This window comes from Phytophthora sojae, assembly GCF_000149755.1.
Source record: "Phytophthora sojae unplaced genomic scaffold PHYSOscaffold_13, whole genome shotgun sequence".
Taxonomy (NCBI): Eukaryota; Oomycota; class Peronosporomycetes; order Peronosporales; family Peronosporaceae; genus Phytophthora; species Phytophthora sojae.
The window spans coordinates 446,951-469,725 of record NW_009258127.1 but is presented as its reverse complement, the minus strand read 5'-3'; the positions used below and the strand labels follow the sequence as shown (position 1 = coordinate 469,725).

Genomic DNA, 22,775 nt, shown 5'->3' with positions numbered 1-22,775 from the left:
TTTTTTTCTCGGGTGTACTCCAGCTCGGAAGATACTTTTTTCTGCAAATCATTTTTCTTATCAAGATGAGGCCCGAGTTGATGCCAAGCGACGTATTGGAGGCCGTGCTCGCGTTCCTGACAGGTTTCGACACCTTCACGCTCTCGCATGCCAGTCCCGAGTGCCTTTCGTGGCTCTCGGACCCTGAGTTCTGGCAGGAGCGTCTTCACGGACAAAGTGCGGCGGACGCTCAAGGGCCGCCATGGATGAAAGATTTGAAGGGCTCCGCAAGGCGACTCAGGTTTCGGATGAAGGGCATCGTCCAAAGAGACTTGGAGCAGCACTGGAAGAGGAAATATATGCTGGAACGATCCGTGTATTTCCGAGGAATGGGGTCCCAAGACTTCATCTACCGACGTCAACGAGGGCCATACGCGTTTACCTGGAGCACAATGTGTCCACCGAGTCGAGACAGCAGAGACCCATGGCGTATCTGGCTGGGAACACTAGTGTCAGCTTCGACGTGTGATTCTGCTTGCTGCCGGACACGAGGACGACGGGGTCTACAACTACGGGCCACTATGGGCGCTGAGTCCTCTACGGGCTGGACTGTGACGACATGGGAGACGATCGGTGGCAGCCGGTGGTGGTCGACTCCAAGTGCAATCTCTACTGCTCGCTGCTCGAAGGGAAAACGATGGTAGCGGCCAAGCTGATGACCAATCGCTGGCACCATTTAGCTTTGAGTTCTGAGCGAGAGAAACACGTTCAGCAAGTTTACGTTGATGGAGTGCAGGTGCACTCTGCTACGGGTGAAAGACGCCGTGAATGGACTCGCATGGCGTACCAGCAGATTGGCACTGGTCACATCGTGGCTGGAGACGGAGACTTTCCTTATCCAGGTTATTCAGGAGCGTACGACTTTCGAGGCTTGGTCGATGGGTTTCCAGTGTGGCGAGGCGTGCTTTCTGTGATGGAGGTGGAAGAGCTGGCTCGTGGTGGGACGCTGCCGTATCGAGAAGTGTGGGCATCGATTGGAGTGGGTGCGATGTACCCGACCAGCTGAGGGAGGCGTTGTAGCGCTATTTAAATAAAACGCGTGGAAGATGCCTGTGCAGAGCATTTTAATGATTTACATAAGTGAGCGCACTTCAACTGCTCAATCGATAACAAGCATATTTTAAAAAAGCAATTCGAAGTATTGTGGCTTTCATCCGTTTTGGCAAATCGGGTGGTCCAAGATCCGATATATCGGGCCCGATTTGCTGGAGGGCTCCGATTTAGCAGGAAGGGCTGAGGGGGCCAGAAATACCGCTTTTCGCCGGCAAAAGGGACCGCCGCGAAAACATGTCTGGGGCCCTCTCAGATCGGCGTGGCACGAAGTTGTAGCGGCCGTAGATGAGCACACAGGTCATTTAGCTGGCCATGGTGCTATGAAGTGGCTATATACAGTGCACTATTGTCCCCAATGTCCTGCAGTTCTAATGCGTCATAAGAGGTGAGGAGGTATGGCCAACTTGGAATGCCTCCCCTCTGAGCCTTATGCTACTAACTCAGGTCAGATATAGCTAAATTGGACTAACCCATCATGTAGGAGCTCCATTTTATATAAATCGGACTCCGAGATAACACGTCAAATCGGGCGGCAAAATAGTTGAAAACCACAATAAATTAAAATTTACTTCAGCGCTAGCACATGAAGACTCGCGTGAACATTCCGTGGGCAAGGGAGGGACGACGGAAGAGTAATCTACCGGGTAGATTCTATTGTGGAAACCGATTAGATTGTCCGAGCGGATTAGCTGATAAAGCAGCGTTCATGAGAGATTTGACTGGTACTAAATCGGGGATCCTTATGATTGCATATGTCATTGGTAAGGGTATAAATCAGTGTAGCGTTAGTAAAATAGGGATTGCCTCATTACCCGCCAGCAATACGCGGAACGACCACTTACCACCACGAGCTGACTGTTTCGCACTCCTACTAACGAGCAATAGCATCGCGTGCATTAAATACTTCTCTGTGAGCAGTCGACGTGTACTGCTATCTATTTATCAAGTTGTAAAGCCATATATTTGCGCTGTCATTTCTCGTCAGCATTAGCGTTTGTCGGTTTTACCTTAAATCCGCTGCCGAATGCCGAGTGGGTGTCGGACATTCGGGCTGATTGGCATGCAAATCAGTCGTCCAGAGCTTTGTAAGCATTGAGCAGCTAAATCAGCTTGCCACATGGCGTTGTAGGCACAACAGACTGCTCTGTCAAATCAGAGTGCAAAGCTTAGGCTGTCGATCTAATTAGGAGGTCGGAGTTATTAAATCCGACCCGATTAAGCTTAATCATCTGCTTAACCAACCGATTTATATTCCAATTAGACAATCTAATCGGTTCCCACAATACCCGTTATGCTGTCGATTATGGTGGTGGTTCCTATGAGATGGGGGATAGTCACTTACTTCGGTGAAATTGGCAGTAACGTGCAGATTCTTCGGGAGAACAGCAATGACCCCTTCAGGTCCTGAATTGATCGTTGCATCCAGAATTTCGGTTGTATGATAGATTATCCACCAAATAGGGAAAGTAAGATGGCGATGGCAGATATTTGTACAACAACGGATGTCGATCTCCTTGTTCCCTGTACAATGATACATTTTTGGAAGTTTGGACAATAGTGGTATAATAGTCCGGATGCCGAGGATGTACTTACAGTTAACCCAACCACGTGACCGGAATAACGGCTGAGATAGCGAAAATAAAACAGAGCAGATATACGCACAGCGCACACGACTTGGCGCACCAGTCGTCCGCGCTGTGCGTATTATATTATGAACATCCACAACTACCAGATAAGTAGCTTCTTAGTACTTGCGATAATATTAATTTACTTTCTTACCTCCGCGCTGTTAATAATCAAATACAAGCAAGCTATTAGCTGCAACAGCGCCCTGCCAAGCACTTACCTTCGTGCTGTAACTTCGCCCTGGTGTTGCGTCTTCGGGTCGGGTGTAGTGGAATGTCAGTTGGCTACCCGCTGCCGACTGCAACGGACGACCGCTGGCTGGAGAAAGCCGCCGTCATGAAACTCACGACCTGTGGCAAGAGTCGACGGAAACAAACACGTAGTGGTTACCTAGGTAGCACAGAGAGAGAAGCGCCTACATAGTATGCATGAAGAAGGTAGCGAGAAGTTAACCAACAAATACACTTTGCATTTCGCAATTTCAAGAGCAAGTCGACGACAGCAAGGCCGCCGCCGACTTACAAGTCCAAGTTCAGCTTGTCGATGCTGAAGACACTACAAAGTATACTTTAGCTGTGTACGAACAGCATGTCAGAGCCAAGTCCTCCGAAGCGGAGCCGGGCCAACACGGACGGCGACTTCGGGAGTACAAGCACGAGTGTGATGGCCAAGGGCGTCACGCTCCAAGACCCACCGCAAATCACAAGCTTCGCTCATGAAGACTTGGTGAGGTGGAAGCATGAGAGAATCATGTACGAGGAAGCAGTGGAGAATCGCTGCGCAGAGACCGGAGAGTCGGTTGCATCTGTCCGACGCCCCGTGTTCAAGTCTATCAACAAGAGGCTGTTGAAGTCCTTCGAGCTGCGTATTCCAGTGGAGAATATGACTGAGGAGAAACTGGTGAGCGCCATTGAAAACATCATCGGCAGCGTGATTAACGACACGATTCCTGATGTGATGGGGATCATGGCGTCCAACCTGAAGATGGATCTGAGTCAGAAGGACGTGAAGGCTAGGATCCTGGGGTATGGAAGAGGTGATTGAGATGCATGGTCTTGCTGGGTGCCTGAAGGATAACGTGAAGCTGAAGTGTAAAGTGATTGTGGAGAATCTAAGACCGGCTACACTGAAGGAGCAAGTGAGGCGTGCACTCGAGTGTGGTCCCAGCTTGAAGTCTGATCTTCACCGTCTTTTTGATCTCGTCAACCAGGAAGCTATTCGGAACCAGCAGGCCTACGACATGTACCAGCACATGGGGAAACGTGACAACGGTGGTCGTGATAGCAAAAACAACAAGAAGCAGCTCGATAGTGCAAGGGTGCAAGTCCGCAAGGACGATCGACGACCAAGTGTGAAGCCATTACACAAGAAGAGGGATGGTCTGCCACCCGGGGGCTGTTTGTACTGCAAGCGCAACGACCACTGGCTCGAGGACTGTCCGAGCGCCACTGAGGCGAACAAGAAGGACGCAATGAAGATGTTCTTGGAGAACAAGAGACGCGGGAAGGAGGCGTCGACGGTAAAGCGCCTGGTTACGAATGACTCGCTTGGAGAGAGTGAAGTGATCTTCAATGACCTAGTGGGCATGCCCTATTGCCTCGACAACGGTACCACGTACAACGTCATCCCTCGCAGTATTGTGGATGAGTTGCAGCTTCTTGACCCGAGCGTGACACTCAAAGCCCTGGAGCCTCCTGTTCGAGGCAGGGCAGTTGGTGGTGCGTACATTACGTGCACTCAGTCCGTGGATTTGGATATTGGTCTGCAAACAGTGGCTGGTAGAGTGAATATCCGCGGCCTGACGTGTGTGATCACCGAGACTAATGAGGATGAGTTCTTGCTCGGGAAGCGGACCCTAAGATCGCTCGGAAGCGATGTTGACGAGCTTCTTGCAGGTCTCGTGACCCAAGGTTCCTCTGATGTGGACCCGTTTGATGACGAACGGAACTACAAGGCGATCGCTCGACCCGATACGGATGCGATCAAGGCTCGGCTGCACGAAATGATAGCTGAGGCTGTTGACAACGGATTCCCTGCTGATTGAAGCGATGAACTGAACGAAATTGTGTCGAAGCGAGATATCTGGCGCCTGCAAATTAGTGATGACCCGCCTGCTCGCCTGCCTCCGTTGGCTGGGCGTACAAAAACCCGGAGAGTCGCTGGGCGTGCCCAGCCCTGCCAGTTCACAAGCCTGGAAAAGAGAATGAGTGGCGACAAACAATTGATTTCCGTCGCGCGTCCGAGTCATTTCAACGACTTGAGGGTACCGTAAGTTACTTTAATTTAATGTGGAGGGCCCAAGCTTACCATTGTATCCGAAGCGCTTCGGCAGCGGCTCCGCGAGGTGGAAAGGGTGCCTCTTCCTTTTAAACCCGAGCCAGTGGGGGGCGAATAAAGTACCCTCTCGAGGAACTAAGCCGCAATGCGGATTTGTTCGAGTAGATTTTCTCCCAGGTAGGCAACAAGCATTGTCCATAGTGACGCATTGGCATCGACAAAAGTTCATTTAGATGGAGGGCGTCGACTTGCTGTCAAAAGCATGGTTTAACACCTGACAAGCGCCATTGGATGCCTCCGGAGTTCCAAGTACAGCCTGGCCGGAGCGCGCTTGAAGAAACATGCAAGGTGTTCAGTCTTTACAAGACGAAAATGCTTGAAGCAAGTCCGAACACCATATTCGGCGAGCGTGTTCGCCTTCAAAAGTACCGGGCTTACTTGCAGACGACGTACCAAGAGAAAATCGCGAAGTGGATGAAACTTTGCGAGAAGGTACGCAATAAAAACATTGCACTTGAAGCGCCAATCCAGGAGGAGATCGACAGATTTGGAGAAGGTAAAGCTTGTGCGACCCTAGCTAAGTTTGAGGCAGTTTACAAGGCTGGATTCATCGAGAAGGATAACGCATACGAGGCCAAGATGAAGGCAAAGGAAGACCAGCTGGCGAGCGAGAGACGGTTTAGTAAGACATTTGGATCTGATTCGGATAGCGAAGATGCCTAAACACAATGTATAGGCCTATTAGAATATATGTCTCACTTTCAACAAGACCCAAAGTACTAGGACAAGACTCAAAATACTAGAAAAGACTAAAACTACTAGCCAAGCATATTACACAGACAATTGGCTACAGAACGCTGCCAGCTCAGACATCAATGTACTACACTGGCCCGATACATTCGCCTCGACCGTAAACGTCGTCTAGTGAAGTCCAGGCACGCGTACCTCCGAGATTAATGCAAGTATTGTTGGCCTTGTCGTAGTGTTTTCAGTCTTGTTTAGTATTTAATGTCTTGTCGTAGTACATAAGGTCTTGTTAGAAAACCTAGTATTTTTAGTCTTGTTACCTTATCTTCAAGTCCTCAGAAGCCTCCTAAAGATTATTACCGTCGTCCTTAGTTTTATCAAATATCCTTGCAAAATTAATACTAAAGTGGACGTTATGACTGGTTAATACTCTAAAGATACTGCGCGTTGATTAGTCATGCAATTGGACTTTGCATATTTTGTTGTTTCTAGAGGTGGAAGTTGCTTCTGACTTAAAATGTATACAAAACCCAATTGAACTGGAAGCAGCTTCAATTCCTCACGTTCACGCGGGCAACAGCGGCCTGATCAGGGTTAGGGTAACTTTACAAAAGACAGGTATCTTCATCTAACCTAACCCTTCATTTTGCAAGTGGAAGCGCTACTTCAATTATTAATAAGCCTGTTAAGCATATTCGCCTTAAGGATGTTTATGCTCAATACTTCACCGGTCGCGCTGATACGACGCCCGATACCATTGCTGGTCAACTTAACCCTTTCGCGGTAAAAGGATACAGAAAGTGCTGTTTAGATGATTTTCCAAAACACGGTAGAGTGTACCCCCTCTTAAAGGGCGCATCCTGTGCCATTTTGCACAAGTTCAAGCTAGTAATCAACCTTCTTTTAAAACAAATCATAATCGGTACGCAGGGTAATCATCAAGTAATCATTGTCTATACAAATGCTAAGTCATACGCATACACTCTATGTATCCTGCAAATCACCGTTGATGGCATGTCCCATGAGACAGCTCCGTAACTTTGTAAAAGGACGCCTAGAGCGCCCTTTTAGAAGGAAGTATCAATGAGTTGTATACTATAATTTATTGAGGATACTCGCGAAAGGGTTAATGCTAACTTCAACTTCCAACTATCCGGTACGTTCAAAGACATCAAATATGTTGCATTGCTTCCATTTGCTGAAACGTCGAAGGGTCACTTCGTTAGTGCTCATAGTACTCAACAATTCCAATCTCCTTTTGACAGCGCTCCTTGGACGGTCATGCCTGGTGCAAGCATTCGAAACTTCCAAGTAACGATTGGTACTTCGAACGTATTCTCTAAAACTCATGAGTATGACTATACTTTCAAGACGAATTCTCGAAGCTAGCGGCTATCAATGGTGGCCATTCCCTTGACATTTGCAATGGTTTAATCGATGCCAATAAATGGGCATATGCTCATCGTGTTCTAATCGCTGATTGCTCGCGCGTCAGTGAAGGATCAGTTTTTCGCGAAGATGATCGAGCAAGCAGGATCGGGAAAACGGATTTTGCAGGAGACGAAGTGGTTGGCACTCAGGCCACCACACGCGCGGCAGAGCATTAGCTCTACTCAGTTAGCAATATCTCGCGAGCAAGCAACGTGCCAGCGCGGCATCAGACGGCATACCGACTATGACAGCAACCATCACCTGCGGCGAGTTCGTCTTACTCCTACCAGAAGATGCAGTCGACCTAGATGTCCCATCATACGGCATCGTCGCCAGGGTAACGCAGACACCAGCGACCGTCACCGGAATCCCCAATTCGCAGTTGCAGTGGACTACGCCCCGCACGACTTCTACGGAGCGGCGCGCCCCAGCTGCAACTGCACGAGGACTGCGCCCGGGTGAATGGCTCCGTCGGGCGGTTGCGGCTCGCCTGCGGTCCGCCTGGGTCCATGGGCAGGTGGTCGCCCTCGCTCAAGACTCAGCTCGCGTGGTGGTGCGCACGGCAGCACAACCACATCCCAGAGCTGACGGTGGTGGACCCAGTCACGTGCTTGCTGCTGTGGGACGCAGCAGTGCCGCGGTCTCGGCGCGTCTCACAGCTTCGTACACTCCACGTCACACTAATGGATCGAATCCTCGGTTCACCGCACACACCCGACCGGCCGCCCTCTCGAGACATCGCCACCATCCTCGCCGATATCGTGCCACGCGCGGATCATCAACGTCCGAACATGGATCGATCAAGCAACCGGAATCGACCAATCGTTCCCGCTCCAGCACGCTGTTGACTTCGTCTATGTGACGGAAGGGGATGCCGAGTACATCCCGCCGGGATGATCCCGGACGAGCTGCGGGAACGGATCGGAGCGTCCTTTTCCTGTCCACCAGATACCGGCCGGTCTTCGATGCATCCGGAGGCTCTGATCGGCCACAACGAGTCGGCGTCTCAGTCGGATTCGTTCTTTGCCGACTCGTCGAGGAGACCACCGGGCGGACCCCTATGGACTCACACGCAGCACCAACGCGCGTGCGCGGCGATACGGCGGACGCACACGCGCGCGTCGTTCGCGCCCTCGCCGGCCAACCCGAGCTGCTGGTGGAGTACCTGGAGCAGTCGACAAACGCTGTGGCGCCGCCCGCTAAGCGTCGCCACCGATAGCGACCTGGCCGGTGCCCCCAAATCCGGATTTCAGCCGAGCTCCACGCAGTCGCAGCTTCACCAGCTGCTCATGTCTTCGGGCTTGGGAGGTACGTGTGCTCATGATTTCCTGGATGGTCTCATCTCGCACGCGTCTGTCCAGTTCGCTCCGCACCCCGGGGTGTTGATTCGGCTCTACGATTTTCAATTTGGGACTCGCGGACTCTCCATTATGCACCTCGCATTTATGGACCGCGTGGAAAAGATGACTTGGGTACAAACGCGTCACACCAATATGCAGAATTTTTCCTACATCGTCGCTCTACCGGCACCGCTATTTCCGACCTCGTCGGCCGAAGTCGTCTCGGCGATCAACAGCCTTCATACCTACTGCGCTAGCTTTGCGTCGTCGGAGGTGGTCGACTTGGTGCAGCGGATCCACGCGTTTGCGCTCGAGGAAGCGGGGTCGGCAGTATGGGCACCATCCGACCTGCCTCCTTTTGTCTACTGGGTGGACGGTATCCTCGAGTCGTTTCGTGCCGCCGCTGTCCGGGACATCGCGGGTGGCTCCTCCCGCCGTTGTGTGAAGGACACGGTTAATCGAACGAACCCCGAGCTCCAAGCTACGATCCAGCTGCTCACGCAGCGCTAGTTGCGCGAGATCCGACAGGAGAGACCGGCACCAGACCTTAGCCGCGGCCGCGAACCCGTCGAGCAACACCGGAGCCGGGTCGTACAGCAGGTCGCGCGCAGACCTGAGCAGGACGCAGCCCAGCAGCGCGGCAGTCAGCGCAGTTCCTCCGAGCGCTCGCAGTATCTCCCCCAGCAGAATGGACGAAAGTTGTGTCTTCGGTCGCTGTCCCGGCGCGGGTGCCCCGGTGTGGTGGGTGCGTCATCACAGTACATCTACCCTGATCGCGCCCACTTCACCCCGACAACCCTACCAGAAGATGCCCGGGCGTTTATCCAGCGGCAGCTCGGCGGCTTGACTCTGTCTTTCCAACGGTTATGACGCGCAGTACTCGGTCGAGGCCAATACGCGCCGCTCTCCCACTCCACGCTACTCCTCGACGTGGCTTGCCGCCAACATCATTCCGACCAGCACGTCTATGCCGGCGACATGCCGGCCTCAGCGCACAAAGCGCTTCTTGTTCACATCACTGCCCCCAACGACCGACCGGAGCCGACACGCTGGCCGTGGACACGAGCAGTGCCACCACGATACTACCACAGCAGCGCTGAAATAGCGCGAGATCACGTTCCTCGTCCTCGCCTGCTTTCCCCACCGGTCTGTCCGCATCCACCGAAGGCTCTCGCACGCCGTCGCTGTGCTCCAGGCCGATGGAGCCGCGACACTGCGTCGATCGGTTGACGGCAACGCCGGCACGTACAAAATGACATCGCCACTCGCCTCGGCCTCCGTGCTGCCAGATAACACAATCCTCGGCCCACTCCACGCTACTCCTCGACGTGGCTTGACGCCACCATCGGTCCAATCACACCTCACTCGCGAGCTTATGCGGGCCGAAACAATCGTTACTATGGGTCTAGTTTCGCACTGCCAGCGTCACGGGGTTGCCTACGGTGGAAATAGAAGCAGTTTGCAATTCGCCCTATCCAAGCTCACTCGCCGTACGCGTTGTTTCCTGCCATGCCTCGTTCGTCTCCTTCGCGGAGAGACTGCCTCCGATCCGCGTCCGAACAAGGCGCTTCAACCCACGACGTGCATGCAGCTGCTGAGTACGTTCAAATATCGTGACCTCATGATCAAGATTGTGCAAGAAGGCTTCCACGTAGTCTGGCGACACGACTTGCCCAAGCAGCAGAATCGGCCGCCCAATCATATCTCGGCTGTAGACTGCTCAGCGCAGGTCCTACAACGTATTCGCGAATGTGAATCGGGCGGCGCATATCTCGTGGTGGATGCTGACGTTTTCAGCTTCTGGTCTGTGTCCTTGGGTGCGGTCACCAAGGAGCACGACTCGATTCGCCTGATCCATGATCTCTCGTGTCCCCGAGGCGATTGCCCCAACCACATGACCGTCACCTGTTCACTGCACTGCACTAACTCGTGTACGAGCATGTCGCTGCACTAGCGAATCGGACCGAGGCCCTCCAGCACCGGTTCCCCGGTGCGAGGATATTAATGCTCAAAGGCGACGTCCAAGGTGCCTACCGACACCTTCGTCACCGCGCCGACAGCGTGGCGTGGATGTGGGGCTTCACACCAGATGGATCAGCCGGTGTCGTTGATCTCTCAGCACCGTTCGGTTGGACAGGGTCACCAGCACTCTACAGCGTCTTTGGCGGCGTGATCTGCCACCTTTCTAGCCTGATGTGTACCTGTGTACCATTCTTCTCCTACGCGTGGGTTGATGACCACATCATGATCGAGCCCGACATTGGCCTCAGGTGTGACACAGTAGAAGATGCCTTGCGGCTAGCAATGCTCGCAGTCCTCGGTCTGAAGGCGATCAACGAAGTCAAGTTCAGTAGCTGGACCACTCAGCTAGCGGCGCTCAGACTCGAGTGGGACACGGTTGCGTGTACCGTATCCATTCCGGCGATCAAGATTGCAAAAGCTCTCGGCCGGGTTTCGGCCGCTTGCGAGACGGTTCGGATCTCCAAGCGTACCCTGGAGCAACTGCTCGGTAGCCTCCGACATGTTGCGTCGTGTGTACATGCAGCTCGCCCATTCTATCAGCGCCTCCACGCGCTGGGGCGATTGAATGGCGTTACAGCAGCCATATGACGACAACACGACAGAAATTAAAGCAACCACAAGGCCTAAAGCAACCCTAAAACCAGCTGGCACCCGGTAATTTATTTTAAATGACGCGTAAATGACAGGGACACGTCGCCCTCGTCATGGTCTTGCTACATCTCTCTCTAAATTTAGACACGTGGTGGCGTCTAACTGATGTTCTCTACACAGCAATACGTGAAACACATGACAATATGTGTCCCACATTTTCAACACTTAGCAGATTTTGAGCGACAGCAAAAATGGAGAAGAAATCGCTGGCACATGAGCTGGTGCGCGCGAGAATCGCCGAGATTGCACTCCTCAAGAAGAAGCTGGATGAGCTTACCGAGCATCTGGAAATGCTTCTGGCAGCGCAGCTACAAATCCAAGCCCTCGTCGAAGATCGCGAAGAGAACAGCTATGCGTTAGCAGCCGTCTTGGGCGATGAAGGGGCCGACCAAGGTGGTCTCACCGCAGAGGACGACGCTGTTTCCCTCGATGTTCTACTGGAGTTGGCGGTGCGAAAAATGAAAGACTAATGCAGCATAGACTCTGTATTTAAAGGTAAATACAGAGTGTGGTGTTTCTCAGAGCTGGTTCTGTAGCTGCTGATGAATCTGGCTAGCTTTAGCGACGTCGCGTTCAGAGAGATGACGTTCTTGGGAGTAACACATGATGACCCACAGCATTTTCAATCGCATCACCTTGATGTCGTTCTTGGAAATTCTAGAAAGTTGCATCTGCAAGTTCCCCGTAAGATAGCTGTGGGCTTGGGCTACTACCATTACACCACAGTTTGCAAAATCAGGTTGTTGAGGGGCACAGATCCACTCAATCGGATCGAAGAAAAGATGGCCACGGGGGTCAGAAGCCTTGTGCCACCGCTCCACATAACCACGAAGCCCCTCCTTTCCTTCATTTTCTTTGTCTTTCGGAATTCCAGTCCACACGATTTCCATTTTATGGTGATAGTCATCATCAATGAGCGGCTCATATATGTATACATGCACCCGAAGCTTGCTTGTTTTTGCCGTGTAGCTTAGGCGAAGGATAATTACCCCCCAGTGGTCTGCGTGCAGATTAACGGGGTGGATAATAAAATTCGTTGCTGCAAGTGCTGTCTTAGGGCGACTTGGCCATCCGATAGCCCATGTCAGTGATGACAGCACATGGCACTTCCCCACCGATCTCGCAAGGATTTCCAAGCAAAAGTCCACAGGGCTATCATTTAGCCATCCACGACAGATCCCTCCCCCAATGTTGTCAAAGCTGATCAGGACTTTGTTGGAGAGCGTCACAAATTCAGTGCGCAGCCGGCTTGAAGTAAACTTTGAGATAATTTCGTTCGCTAGACCTTGGTGCCGCTCGGAAACAGCATCACGCGGTAGTCCTGCCGTTGCTGTCTCCGCAGCGAAAAGATCCACGATGGAGTCAACTTTACGCCAATCTTGCTCCAGCCACTTTCGGTCCTTCAACCATGAGGTACACTTCGCCTTGATCGCGTAGAATCCTGTTAGAGCACCTACATATTGTCTAGAAACATAAGCATGTTAAAGCAACCCTATTAGAGCAACCATATCGCTAAAGCAACCATACCCGTTAAATTTCCACAGTTTTGGATCAATCGCCAAGACGACGTCAAGAACAAGTCCTTGCTTCTTGGCCGTTTCATCCAGTACAATTGGCTGCTTCTCCTTCCGGGTAGTAGTCGTTGCTGCCTGCATTGATAGGGCGAGGTCTTGTGGAATTACAAATGTGTGCATGTAGTCCGCAGGTCGTACAATTTCTTGATGACAATCAATCTTCCGAGCTGTTAGATAGGCATCCTCCAGACTTCGACAGCATCTCCATCACGCGCTTCAGATTTGAGGTGTTTCTGGCCCAAATCAGGAACTGATCCAAAGTCACGGCAAGTTCAGTGGGGTACTTGTGAACAGCAAGACGGTCGGCTTTGAGACTGATCGATGTTTGCCTCAGCTGTTTCGGAGTTGACCTTGACTTTCCTTGGCTTGGTGGCTTAGGAACTCTAACGACATCGACCTGGCGCACGCGCGACTCTGTGTCAGGCTTCGTAGAGCTTGAAACCTTGTCACAGCTACTCATTCCGCAGCTGTCATGAGATTTCCCGTCGATGGGGGGTCGAATTGGAGATGACTGCGAAAGGTGAGTGCGTTGTGTCGATAACATACTTTCGTCGGACTCGTAATCGCCATAATTCATGGTCATGGGGCTGCTTTCCAATGCGTCCATGAGCGTCATAATCCCCATTGCCTCCACGGGGTCCAGAATGGAATCTGAGACAGGTTCAGATACATCTTCTTCTTGCTTGCTATCTTCAGCAGATTCTGTAGAACTTGGTTGGGGGGGGGCAGGGTTGACACGGTTGAGCCTTATGTCGATCGTTTCCTTCCAGGCACTTAGCTCTTGGTAGAAGTCTGCACTAGACAAATCTGACAGGTGTTCCAATAGCGGTTCCAGCGTCGCTTTTGCATATGCGTATTTTTCAGCTGAAGACAATACGACCTGGTTTGCCCGTTCACCTCGCCGTAGCCGTACGCACGCAACTTGCTTCCTAGCTTTGGTTGGCGAAGCGTTACCCCCCGCAGCATAAAGTGGTTGTTCTGGTTCAGCCCCAGTGTCGTTGGCAACTTTACTTTCGGCAACCTTAACTTGGACATCTGCACAATTGGCTGTAACATTTCCGCTGCAGCCGTCAATTCGTTTTTCACTTCCAAGGTCTGGTACGTACTCCACCGATCATGAATTGCCATAGCTGGAAGCAGTTTGAAGCCATTCCCCTCGCGTGCTAAGTGCATAAGATGACGACATGGTAAATGGTGACTGCTATAAAATAGACAAGTACACGTCCACTCCACATCGTGACAGCGAAAGGTTTGATTCCCGCAATAAATTTTCCATTGTGAAGGACTCGACGCTGTACGCTCACAAGTCGCATCTGCCATGAAGTTCACAAATCGTTCCCACTCTTTTCTCACTTTCTCGAAGATGTCAGGGTACAGTCGAGTTGCTACCGTCCGGAGAAACATCGGTATGGTTTTAGGAACGGGCGAAGTCGAATGGTGCTGCGCGATGACGAACCCGATCTGCTGAGTTATCATGATTTGATGCTGCACCAAGCCCGCAATAGTCTTGTCAATTAGTGTCTTGTGCCCCAACAGTATTTTCACTTGAGTCCAGTTTGACTCGATCCTGTTCGTTGTAGTATTCCCAGCCGTGAAAAATTTGCTGCGAGCAAAGTTCGCCCACATGTCTCGACACGAATCCCAGTTCTTTTCAAAGTACGAGAATCAAGCTTGTTTCTTGTTGTCTTCGCAGTATTGCTTCAATGCACCGTAACTAGAATCATAACATGTCTCTGTGGAGCTGCATATGGTTTGTTTTCCAAAGTTAGCGTTACCACAAGAATCATAAATAGAACCTGTTGCGTACCTGTACAGCGTTTTTATCATCAGGTTGAGTAACTCGTCGCGTTCAGAAACCTTCAGCTTGTATGGGGCCCGCTGTATCACCTTCTGCCAGTACGAAATGTCATGGAATTGACAAAGTAAAACTTTCGCAGCAGGAAATAGTGTTTTCAGCACCCTCCACACAACGAAATCTTTGTCGATCACGATGGAGGATATCATCCGCCAACTTGGGTTCTTCTCTTGGAAATACTCCAGGATTGTTGACATCATAGGAGCTCGTTGGTTGAGGCATATGAAGTCTACAACTGGAAACCCTCTACCAATGGCGGTTGTGACGACCAGACTCCCTGAAATATCCAACACACAACAGTAGAAAATCACTTTGTTAATAAGGTTGCTATATCATCGATATGGTTGCTATAACTACGCAAGGTTGTCGTAACAAAGATAAAGTTGCCATACCGAACAACTCATACGCACCCAAGTGATAGCCCAAATTGTTCGTGCCGTGAGTGAAATCCATCGTAAGAGTGTCGCCCCAGCGCTCGAACATCAACTTCTGCACCTTTGTTTGCATCACGATACCGCATGTCACGTCCATTTGGTCTTGAATAACAAGGACGTCACTACCGTCTAACTGGCGGATAGGTTGCAGCATGTCTTTCAAACGGGCCTCCGCTGCGCCGTGCCCCATAATACTGCGGATCAGATTACGGGTCTGTTGAGGTGTTATTTTGCAGCCTAGCAAACACACAAAGCGCGAACAGTAACGTAAGTATCACTTCAGCATATCATATATAAAACTACGCACCGATTCTCTCATTCAGGAAGTTCGTGATGTGCTTGGAAGAAACACTAGCATCCGTTAAAGTCTTAACATCTTCGAGATCTTGCTCGTCCAACGGAAGTGTCTTTGTTGTCAGGTACAACGATGCTTGCGTTCGGTTGGTCGGGTGCGTGTGGGTAAAGTTCTGATTATCAACAGCGACATGTGAGAAATACTAACAAAGCAAACAAATACACGAACAGGCAGATACCTCGTTTCTTATGACAATTCGAAATTTTCCATTTTCCATCCGCTGAACGGTTGGTGTCTTGCGTGCAGGACACCCGCAATAGTTGCCTTTTCTATTGCGATGTCCCTTGGAGCGCGACGCTTGCTAAACACCGTGTGTACAGCGGAGGACCTTGTGACTCCAATTAAAACGTGAAGGGATTTGGTCCCGGTGATTGCTGCATATGAAAGGGGGTTTCGTTAATAACTTACATTTCTCATCAAACAGAGGTCACACATACCTGTTGTACTGATTTCGTGTCTCCGAGATTCGTACTCGAAACTTGAGGTGGTGCTTCTGCTTGTATATTTTCAAGTGTGCGTTGAACTTGCTCCAACTCTTTATAATCGCTGGGGTAAAGGGCGGAACGGGGTTGATAATTTCTTCGCGGTCCCCGTTGATCTCCCGCAACTCGTCAAGTGCTTGCTTGATCGCTTCCGCGGCATGTACTGCTTGTTCCGCTTGGATAAACGTGGGGCCGAATCAGCGTCGACAGACTCGTGAAGCTGCAGCTCCGCCTTACGCTTTTTCGCGAAAGATTGGGCTCCATCCCCAGCAGAAAGCTTGCATTTGGCCAGAGCGGTATCTATCGATTCCAAAGTGAATGTCAATATTAATGATAGCGCAACCTTTTTGCTTAAAGCAACTTTAACGAGAATACCTGGTGTTTTCTTGCGTGCTGTGGCTTTCTTTCTCGGCTCGGGGCTCTGTTTGCGTGTCCTGCGTTCTAAACAAACTAAAAAAATACACAATACATCATCACTTCAACTCAATAAGTATCAACAATAATCCAAACGAGTCTTACCCGCTTCTGCTTCGTCTTCTGTGCTGGATTCTCCGTCGATGTCTGCCTCCTCTTCATCGTCACTCGCCTCCTCTTCATCGTCGCCACCCTCCTCTTCGTCTTCCTCCTCTTGTTAGCAATCCTCCGCCTCTTCGTCGCCGTTGTCTTCCTCATTCTCCTCATCGAGAACAAAGTCTTCGTCTTCGTCGTCGTCTTTTTCAATCCCGAGAGCGGCGTACATGTAGTTTAGCTCCTCCTTTACGTTCCGCAGCTTTCGGCCTAAACAATACATACCGACAGAATTCAAACAAAATGTGAGGCACGTAGATACTCTCGTTGCAACCAACATGGAGCATACTGATTACCGTTTATAATGGCTCCCCCCGCAGGAGCCATCGGTCCCACCTCGCCGTTTGGTGCTTGACTCATTCGCGAGAGGTGCGTGTCCCACGTGGCCTCCGTTCAGCAGCGCGATTCTTAAAATGAGCGGCTGTGAGGTGGCGCACTTAATGGCATCGTAGCTAATCAGAAGCGCACTTTAGCGTGATTTGCGTACCTAAGGGCTTAATGGTAATTTAGACATTTAAATTACGCTCGTAATTTTTGAAATCCCTAAAAGCAACCATACATGTCTCAGAATGGCTAAAAGCAACCATACTTATGGTTGCTCAAACCACTCCCGGGGCGATTTGCACCACGGCACGGATTTGTCGCCATCTCGGCCTAGGCTCGGGATGACCTCATGTGGTTCCGCACGATTCTTGAGCAAGGCCGCCTTCGCGACGTACCCACCCATCTCTTTGGGTCTCTACCAACCCCTGACGTTCATTGCTACATGGACGCCAGCGATGACGGCTGCTGCGTATTGGACCCGGCTCGGAAGCGCTACATTGTGCTGCAGTTCACACCACAAGAGCGCCGATGGGTCTCAAGCCGCCACGCCAGCCGCGTTTCAATATCAACGCTCGGGAGGATAGCAGCAACAAATATGTTCTGCTTGGCAGCTCGACGACTACCAATAACCATAGAGGGTACTTTCTATCATGCATACAGATGTATGGGGGTTAAACGTGGTTCATTTGGTGTGATTCTTGCTTGATGAGCAAGATGCCGTATGGCAACCCCAACACGGGAAGGTGGGTCGGTTAAATCTGCTACGGCTCGCGGCTGAAAGGTAGGCTTGAATGCTTGGGCAGTGTGCTCTGTGATCAGTCTGAGGGGGGAACTCCAAAATGAACCATAAATCTTGGCGATGTCACTTGCATGGTACCGTGTACCAGTATCTTGTGTCGCAGATCTTCGTCCTGCTAGACGAGGGCTCCGCGAAGGCTGGGATAGGAGGTTTTTGGTATTATCGCTATTATTATGAGTTTTCTTTTTACGAACCACGGCATCTCCTGCGCCTGCTTCGCAGCCGCAGCGTCTGCCCGGTAATTCACCTCAAAACTGTAGATAGTGCTTATACACAGTGATAAAACGAACCTTGCTCGAAATCTGTTTGTAGCTTGTAGAAAATGAAAATGTTTACCTGTGTATGCTTCTGCAGCAGTTCGTCCGCTTCATTCACTTTACTTCCCTACTATTCGATATATGTTACTGACTCATACCGGTTCAATCTGCCCACGCATGTAAACCTTTTGGAGGGCCAGTGCGGCACCGCGGCCGTACAGGTGTAGTGGGTTTTCTACCAGTTCGGCTTGCCCACGCATATAAACCGCCCAGTGCGGCACCGGGGCCACACCGGTTTCAGGACAATGTACCAGTTAAGTGTCAAGAGGGGTCACCTTTTGACTTGACGTAACAGGATATAATCCTGTTTGGTCTGCGATAGCAGCACTAAGGACATCTCCACTCGGGCGTGCGATTGCTATTTAGGCGAGTAAATTACCGACCCATCTGTTTATAAAAGCTCAGATTGATCCACTCGGCGCTCTATTGCTATTTAAATCGATAAATTACGCGCTCGTGCGCTATTCGACTCGAGAATAGCACGCGTGGGCTGTCAATGGCGTCGAAGAAAACTGCCAAATCAGAATGAGGTTGACACATGAGAGCTAAGAGTGAATGGCATCGTTGCCTTCACAGCAAAGGCAACTCCCACGGCTGTAAAGAAGGTTTTGACGTACGAAAAAAAACAGAGGTACTAAGAACGTAGCGCTTCATGTATTATGCGTTGGCGTGATTTATGCTATGTGTATCTGCGTCTCATTGTCATTGAATGGGCGAGTACATGATCGTTATTCTACGACGGCTCTACTGTGAGTTGCATGGCGATAGCTCCGAAATGGCTCCAGCGAGTGGGTCTGCGATATTGTATTTCTATCGCTATTTATTTTCGACCAATCATAGAGAGCATCAATTCTTCGATAGAAATAGGATAGCACGCGCGAGTGGAGATGCTCTAACGTTGCTTCCTATCCCAGTAAAACACTTGTTCCTTCCTTCTTCCGCTTCACTCCATCCGCCTTGCTCCATACGTTACGCTCACGGCGTCCGGAAAACAACCTTATCCTCACGATGCTCTGGATGAGGTACTACGGTACTGCACGAGACGCAGTTGACCAAAGGTCAACAACCGCGATGAATGTGGTCACGACCACTGAAGTGATCATCTCTGCTTCACTTGATCTGCTCTTTGTTGGTGACTTGCGCGACACAAGTAGACTTTTGGAATGAGACTGTTGGAGTACCCCACCCGAAAGGGCTAAAACAACATGGTTGACCGCCTTGCTTCGCAATCCGCAGACACAATCTTTTTATTCCCCTTGCCGTAAATCTCGGATCGTAAAGGTTTTGGTCAGACGGATCAAAGATGAGTGTATGTATTCTGCAAACAGACTTGATGGTACGTTGTCGCGCTTGCATGGAAAACTACCTAATCTTGAATATAAAAGCGACTGTGCTACGACGAAAAGAGTAAATTTGTAGTTCACTGTCACTGCATGTAGACACGTTTGTATTGAGGAATTTATGGTCAATAACTGTGGAGCTGTACAAAACTAAAACTATAATTAAATATTGACAGAAAAGGGGTAAAATTTAGTTTTACTCACGACCGGTGGAGATGCTCTTAGAGCATGGATGCTCTTAGCAAGGTAAGACTTTCGTCATACAACAGCAAACAGCTACTACTCCTTCATAAGACCACCTTCTTGGCGTCATGACAATATTGGACAGCACAATGCAGAAAAATGTGGAACTAAACAGCACTAATCGTAACTAAACAGTTCAATCGTGTGCGCGGTTAGTGGTTGCATCCGTAATCAATTTAAGTCAACAACGGTTGCATGTACCATGGCATTAAAATATCCCTGCCTCTAGTACAAAATCGCACGGTCGATAGGAATGTCGAAGCGAGTCAAGTAAGCCTGTCGTCCATGTATTCCATTTTCAAATTGCGTCTTGAGTACCCACAATACCCCTCACCCTCACCCCCCTGAAGCTTGCTGTTGTCATCACGATTGCAGCCACCGCCGCTGCCTCGTCGGCACTGGCTTTCGTCGATTCCTCGGCTTCACCAGCTCCGAGAAAGCTCATCTTTGTTGCCGGGTACACGGGCCTTCCATGCGACGACACGCCGTGCTGGCCAGAGGACGCGCCTGTGTGCGGCTCCAATGGCATCACGTATGAAAATGCGTGCGAGCTGGACCTTGCCAAATGCAACGACTCAGGACTCAACGTCACACAGGTGTCCACCGGCGCGTGCCCCACTCAGTCTGAGTAGTTGAACCGACAAGCTTACCGTTCCGGCGCAGCAGTAACTCTGTCGCATCAATCAACTTTCTTTGAATTGAATTTGGAGAGTTGGCCTCATTGAGATTATTGTCACTTCGGGCAATTATATCGTTTGCCTTCTACAGTATGACTAATTCGCGTCGCGTTAGAGTTAGTTAGCTTTACAAGCTTTTTTTAATTCTGTTTATCGCTTCTACCTGTTCTTTGGCTTCAAGCAGAGGAACCGATACGATTGGGGGCGCCGATGTATCAGGCTAGCGACCCTCAAGCTACTTAGACAAGACAATGGTAGAGGCCATTGCCCTGTGGGTCTATCAGCTACTATTACAACATTAACCAGCCCACAACTACGGTAGAAGCCCCTCTTCACCAGCTACGTCGGGCTAGTATTATTATGCAACTAGTGCGTGGAGCTACGATAACTTCACTTTATCGTTCGTCAGGCGAACAGCTACGGATCCGCGAGCGCGCTCATGAGGTTTTAGCTGCTTGTGGTCGTTCCCACAAGCAGTTCTCGCGCTCGGTTTGTGATATGCCTGTGCTTGCAAGTGGACTCTTCAATGATGAGTCCTTACCGTAATCATGCGCAATATTGAAGTATCTTGGGATCTAACTCGTACGCGTCGTCGATATGTTATTCAGTCTTGTGGGTGTGCCTTCTTTAGAGACTCGCTTGCAGACAATGTCGTCTGGTGGTATTATGGTATGTTTAGTGTCGACCGACATCATGGCAGATCGGGCGCAGGTAACAGCTACTTCACGTTGATATTGATCTGAGGTGAACGTCGTGCTAAGTGCGACTAGATGGACTGCAACAGCGATGTTTGCTTGACCTGCCTGTAGCCGAGCGGGCGATTACTTGACCTATCCCCAGGACACTGTGCTCTTCAGTAAGTAAGCTACGCTGATCAACTTCAATACAGTCTGTGTCGCTACTTAGTGCGCTCGATAGCATGTCTTCAACTTCGACAACAAGGGTCATAGTTGAACTTCCCTGGAGAAGAAAGCAGCAACAACCCGGCCTTCAAGCACAACAACAACTGCACCGTACCAACGATGGCTGACTCGACCGCTGACAAGACTGCGCCTCGCATGCCCTACTGCTTCTTGGGCAAGTCTGGCCTCCTAGTCTCCAAGCTCGCTCTCGGCAGCTGGATGTGGGCCGACGACAAGTACACACCCGAGCGCTGGTACGACATGATGAAGCTCGCGTTCGAGCGCGGCGTCAACTTCTTCGACAACGCCGAAACGTACGGTAACGGGCAGGCGGAGCGGAACATGGGCGCCGCGATCCAGATGGGCATCTCAGAGGGCGTCTGGAGCCGCGAGGACCTGGTGGTGACGACGAAGGTGTTCGGGGGCTCCAAGGGGTGGCTCGAGGGCGGCCCCAACGACCAAGGCGCGAGTCGGGAGCACATCATCGAGGGAACCAAGGCGTCACTGGCCAGGCTGCAGCTCGACTACGTGGACGTCATCTTCTGCCACCGGTCGGAGCTGTACACGCCCATCCAGGATACTGTCCGAGCTATGAACTTCGTGCTCGACCAAGGCTGGGATTTCTACTGGGGAACGAGCCAGTGGTCGGCGGCCGACATCGTCGAGGCGTGCGAGATCGCCGACCGCCTCGGCCTTGTGCGGCCGATCGTGGAGCAGCCCGAGTACAATCTGCTGGAGCGCAGCAAGGTGGAGCTGGAGTTCTCGTCCTTGTATTAGAAGTACGGGCTGGGCCTCACGACGTGGTCGCCGCTCTCGTTCGGCACGCTCACGGGCAAGTACAGCGCCGGCACGCCTGGAGGTTCCAGGCTGGACATGTCGGGGCTGAAGGCCGCGATCCCCAACTTCGAGGCGCGCGTCGAGAAAGCTGATCGCCTCAAACCTGTGGCGGCGGACCTGGGGTGCTCCTTGGCGCAGCTCGCCATCGCCTGGTGTCTCCTCAACGACAAGGTGTCGACTGTGATGATTGGCGCGAGCTCGCCTTCGCAGCTCGAGCAAAATCTGAAGGCTCTGGAGGTGGCGGATAGCTTCAAGCCCGATGTGATGGCCAAGATCGAGACCCTGGTGCCGCTGGAGGCCAAGGAACCGATGCCGGACATGCTGTCGGGGGTCCGAGGACGCCATTTGTTTTGGATGGTGCACTTGTTGGTCCGTACGGCCTGGAGCCACCACTAGTAGGAAAAAGGAAAAAGATTGAATGGCTGAGCCTCCCAGCTCTTACCACTACTCTCGGGCTTGAGCCCGTTTCTCATGCAACGACCCGCAGCTCTCAGCCTGCTAATTTTCTCAGGTACCTAGCCTCAGCTTTCGCCCGGGTCTCAACTCTGACCTTCAACTTGGTCTTCAATGTGCATTCCAACACGCCTCCCTCGAAGCATGAGCTTCGACTAATCCGCATCACCAATGCCGGCCAGCCCCAGCATGTTCTGCAGACGCAGCTTGTCGAGCGGCTTCGTGAAAGTGTCAGCGGGGTTCACCTCGCCTCTTATCTTGTGCAGTTCAATCACGCCTCGTTCAACTTGCTCACGCACAAAGTGCCAGCGCAACTCAATGTGTCGGGTGCGACGGCTGTAGGTAGGATTCGTAGCCATGATGTGCGCGGCTTGGTTGTCGATACCAATGCGCAGCTTCAGACACTTGTGTGGCAGTATTTCCTGCAGAA

The 22,775-nt window shown here is 51.2% G+C and overlaps 13 protein-coding genes across 13 annotated transcripts; 9 read left to right on the top strand and 4 right to left on the bottom strand.

Moving 5' to 3' along the window:
* Positions 1-65: 65 nt before the first annotated feature.
* Positions 66-1,045, top strand: PHYSODRAFT_340966 (hypothetical protein; the record flags this gene model as incomplete). Its single annotated transcript, XM_009539240.1, has 2 exons — positions 66-468; positions 573-1,045. 2 exons carry the CDS (start codon positions 66-68, stop codon positions 1,043-1,045), a joined length of 876 nt encoding a protein of 291 aa, XP_009537535.1.
* A 2,261-nt stretch (positions 1,046-3,306) lies between these two features.
* Positions 3,307-3,762, top strand: PHYSODRAFT_530405 (hypothetical protein; the record flags this gene model as incomplete). Its single annotated transcript, XM_009539239.1, has 1 exon — positions 3,307-3,762. The coding sequence occupies one exon, from the start codon at positions 3,307-3,309 to the stop codon at positions 3,760-3,762; it is 456 nt and encodes a 151-aa protein (XP_009537534.1).
* Position 3,763: 1 nt separating this feature from the next.
* Positions 3,764-4,762, top strand: PHYSODRAFT_530693 (hypothetical protein; the record flags this gene model as incomplete). Its single annotated transcript, XM_009539238.1, has 1 exon — positions 3,764-4,762. One exon carries the CDS (start codon positions 3,764-3,766, stop codon positions 4,760-4,762), a length of 999 nt encoding a protein of 332 aa, XP_009537533.1.
* Positions 4,763-4,845: 83 nt separating this feature from the next.
* On the top strand, positions 4,846-5,088 carry PHYSODRAFT_530938 (hypothetical protein; the record flags this gene model as incomplete). The annotated part of the gene is made up of 1 exon (XM_009539237.1): positions 4,846-5,088. A coding segment is annotated over one exon (243 nt), but the record flags the coding sequence as incomplete, so codon positions are not given.
* A 3,374-nt stretch (positions 5,089-8,462) lies between these two features.
* Positions 8,463-9,383, top strand: PHYSODRAFT_529661 (hypothetical protein; the record flags this gene model as incomplete). The annotated part of the gene is made up of 2 exons (XM_009539236.1): positions 8,463-8,966; positions 9,087-9,383. The coding sequence occupies 2 exons, from the start codon at positions 8,463-8,465 to the stop codon at positions 9,381-9,383; spliced, it is 801 nt and encodes a 266-aa protein (XP_009537531.1).
* A 529-nt stretch (positions 9,384-9,912) lies between these two features.
* PHYSODRAFT_530399 (hypothetical protein) lies at positions 9,913-10,467 on the top strand (the record flags this gene model as incomplete). The annotated part of the gene is made up of 1 exon (XM_009539235.1): positions 9,913-10,467. The coding sequence occupies one exon, from the start codon at positions 9,913-9,915 to the stop codon at positions 10,465-10,467; it is 555 nt and encodes a 184-aa protein (XP_009537530.1).
* A 910-nt stretch (positions 10,468-11,377) lies between these two features.
* On the top strand, positions 11,378-11,656 carry PHYSODRAFT_530225 (hypothetical protein; the record flags this gene model as incomplete). Its single annotated transcript, XM_009539234.1, has 1 exon — positions 11,378-11,656. The coding sequence occupies one exon, from the start codon at positions 11,378-11,380 to the stop codon at positions 11,654-11,656; it is 279 nt and encodes a 92-aa protein (XP_009537529.1).
* Positions 11,657-12,004: 348 nt separating this feature from the next.
* PHYSODRAFT_408936 (hypothetical protein) lies at positions 12,005-12,841 on the bottom strand (the record flags this gene model as incomplete). Its single annotated transcript, XM_009539233.1, has 2 exons — positions 12,005-12,650; positions 12,714-12,841. Coding segments are annotated over 2 exons (774 nt in total), but the record flags the coding sequence as incomplete, so codon positions are not given.
* Positions 12,842-13,753: 912 nt separating this feature from the next.
* Positions 13,754-14,266, bottom strand: PHYSODRAFT_417071 (hypothetical protein; the record flags this gene model as incomplete). The annotated part of the gene is made up of 2 exons (XM_009539232.1): positions 13,754-14,116; positions 14,183-14,266. Coding segments are annotated over 2 exons (447 nt in total), but the record flags the coding sequence as incomplete, so codon positions are not given.
* A 510-nt stretch (positions 14,267-14,776) lies between these two features.
* Positions 14,777-15,203, bottom strand: PHYSODRAFT_410306 (hypothetical protein; the record flags this gene model as incomplete). The annotated part of the gene is made up of 2 exons (XM_009539231.1): positions 14,777-14,942; positions 15,013-15,203. Coding segments are annotated over 2 exons (357 nt in total), but the record flags the coding sequence as incomplete, so codon positions are not given.
* A 145-nt stretch (positions 15,204-15,348) lies between these two features.
* On the bottom strand, positions 15,349-15,519 carry PHYSODRAFT_530409 (hypothetical protein; the record flags this gene model as incomplete). The annotated part of the gene is made up of 1 exon (XM_009539230.1): positions 15,349-15,519. A coding segment is annotated over one exon (171 nt), but the record flags the coding sequence as incomplete, so codon positions are not given.
* A 4,301-nt stretch (positions 15,520-19,820) lies between these two features.
* Positions 19,821-20,108, top strand: PHYSODRAFT_529929 (hypothetical protein; the record flags this gene model as incomplete). The annotated part of the gene is made up of 1 exon (XM_009539229.1): positions 19,821-20,108. A coding segment is annotated over one exon (288 nt), but the record flags the coding sequence as incomplete, so codon positions are not given.
* Positions 20,109-21,175: 1,067 nt separating this feature from the next.
* On the top strand, positions 21,176-22,288 carry PHYSODRAFT_340962 (hypothetical protein; the record flags this gene model as incomplete). The annotated part of the gene is made up of 2 exons (XM_009539228.1): positions 21,176-21,802; positions 21,833-22,288. 2 exons carry the CDS (start codon positions 21,176-21,178, stop codon positions 22,286-22,288), a joined length of 1,083 nt encoding a protein of 360 aa, XP_009537523.1.
* Positions 22,289-22,775: the final 487 nt, after the last annotated feature.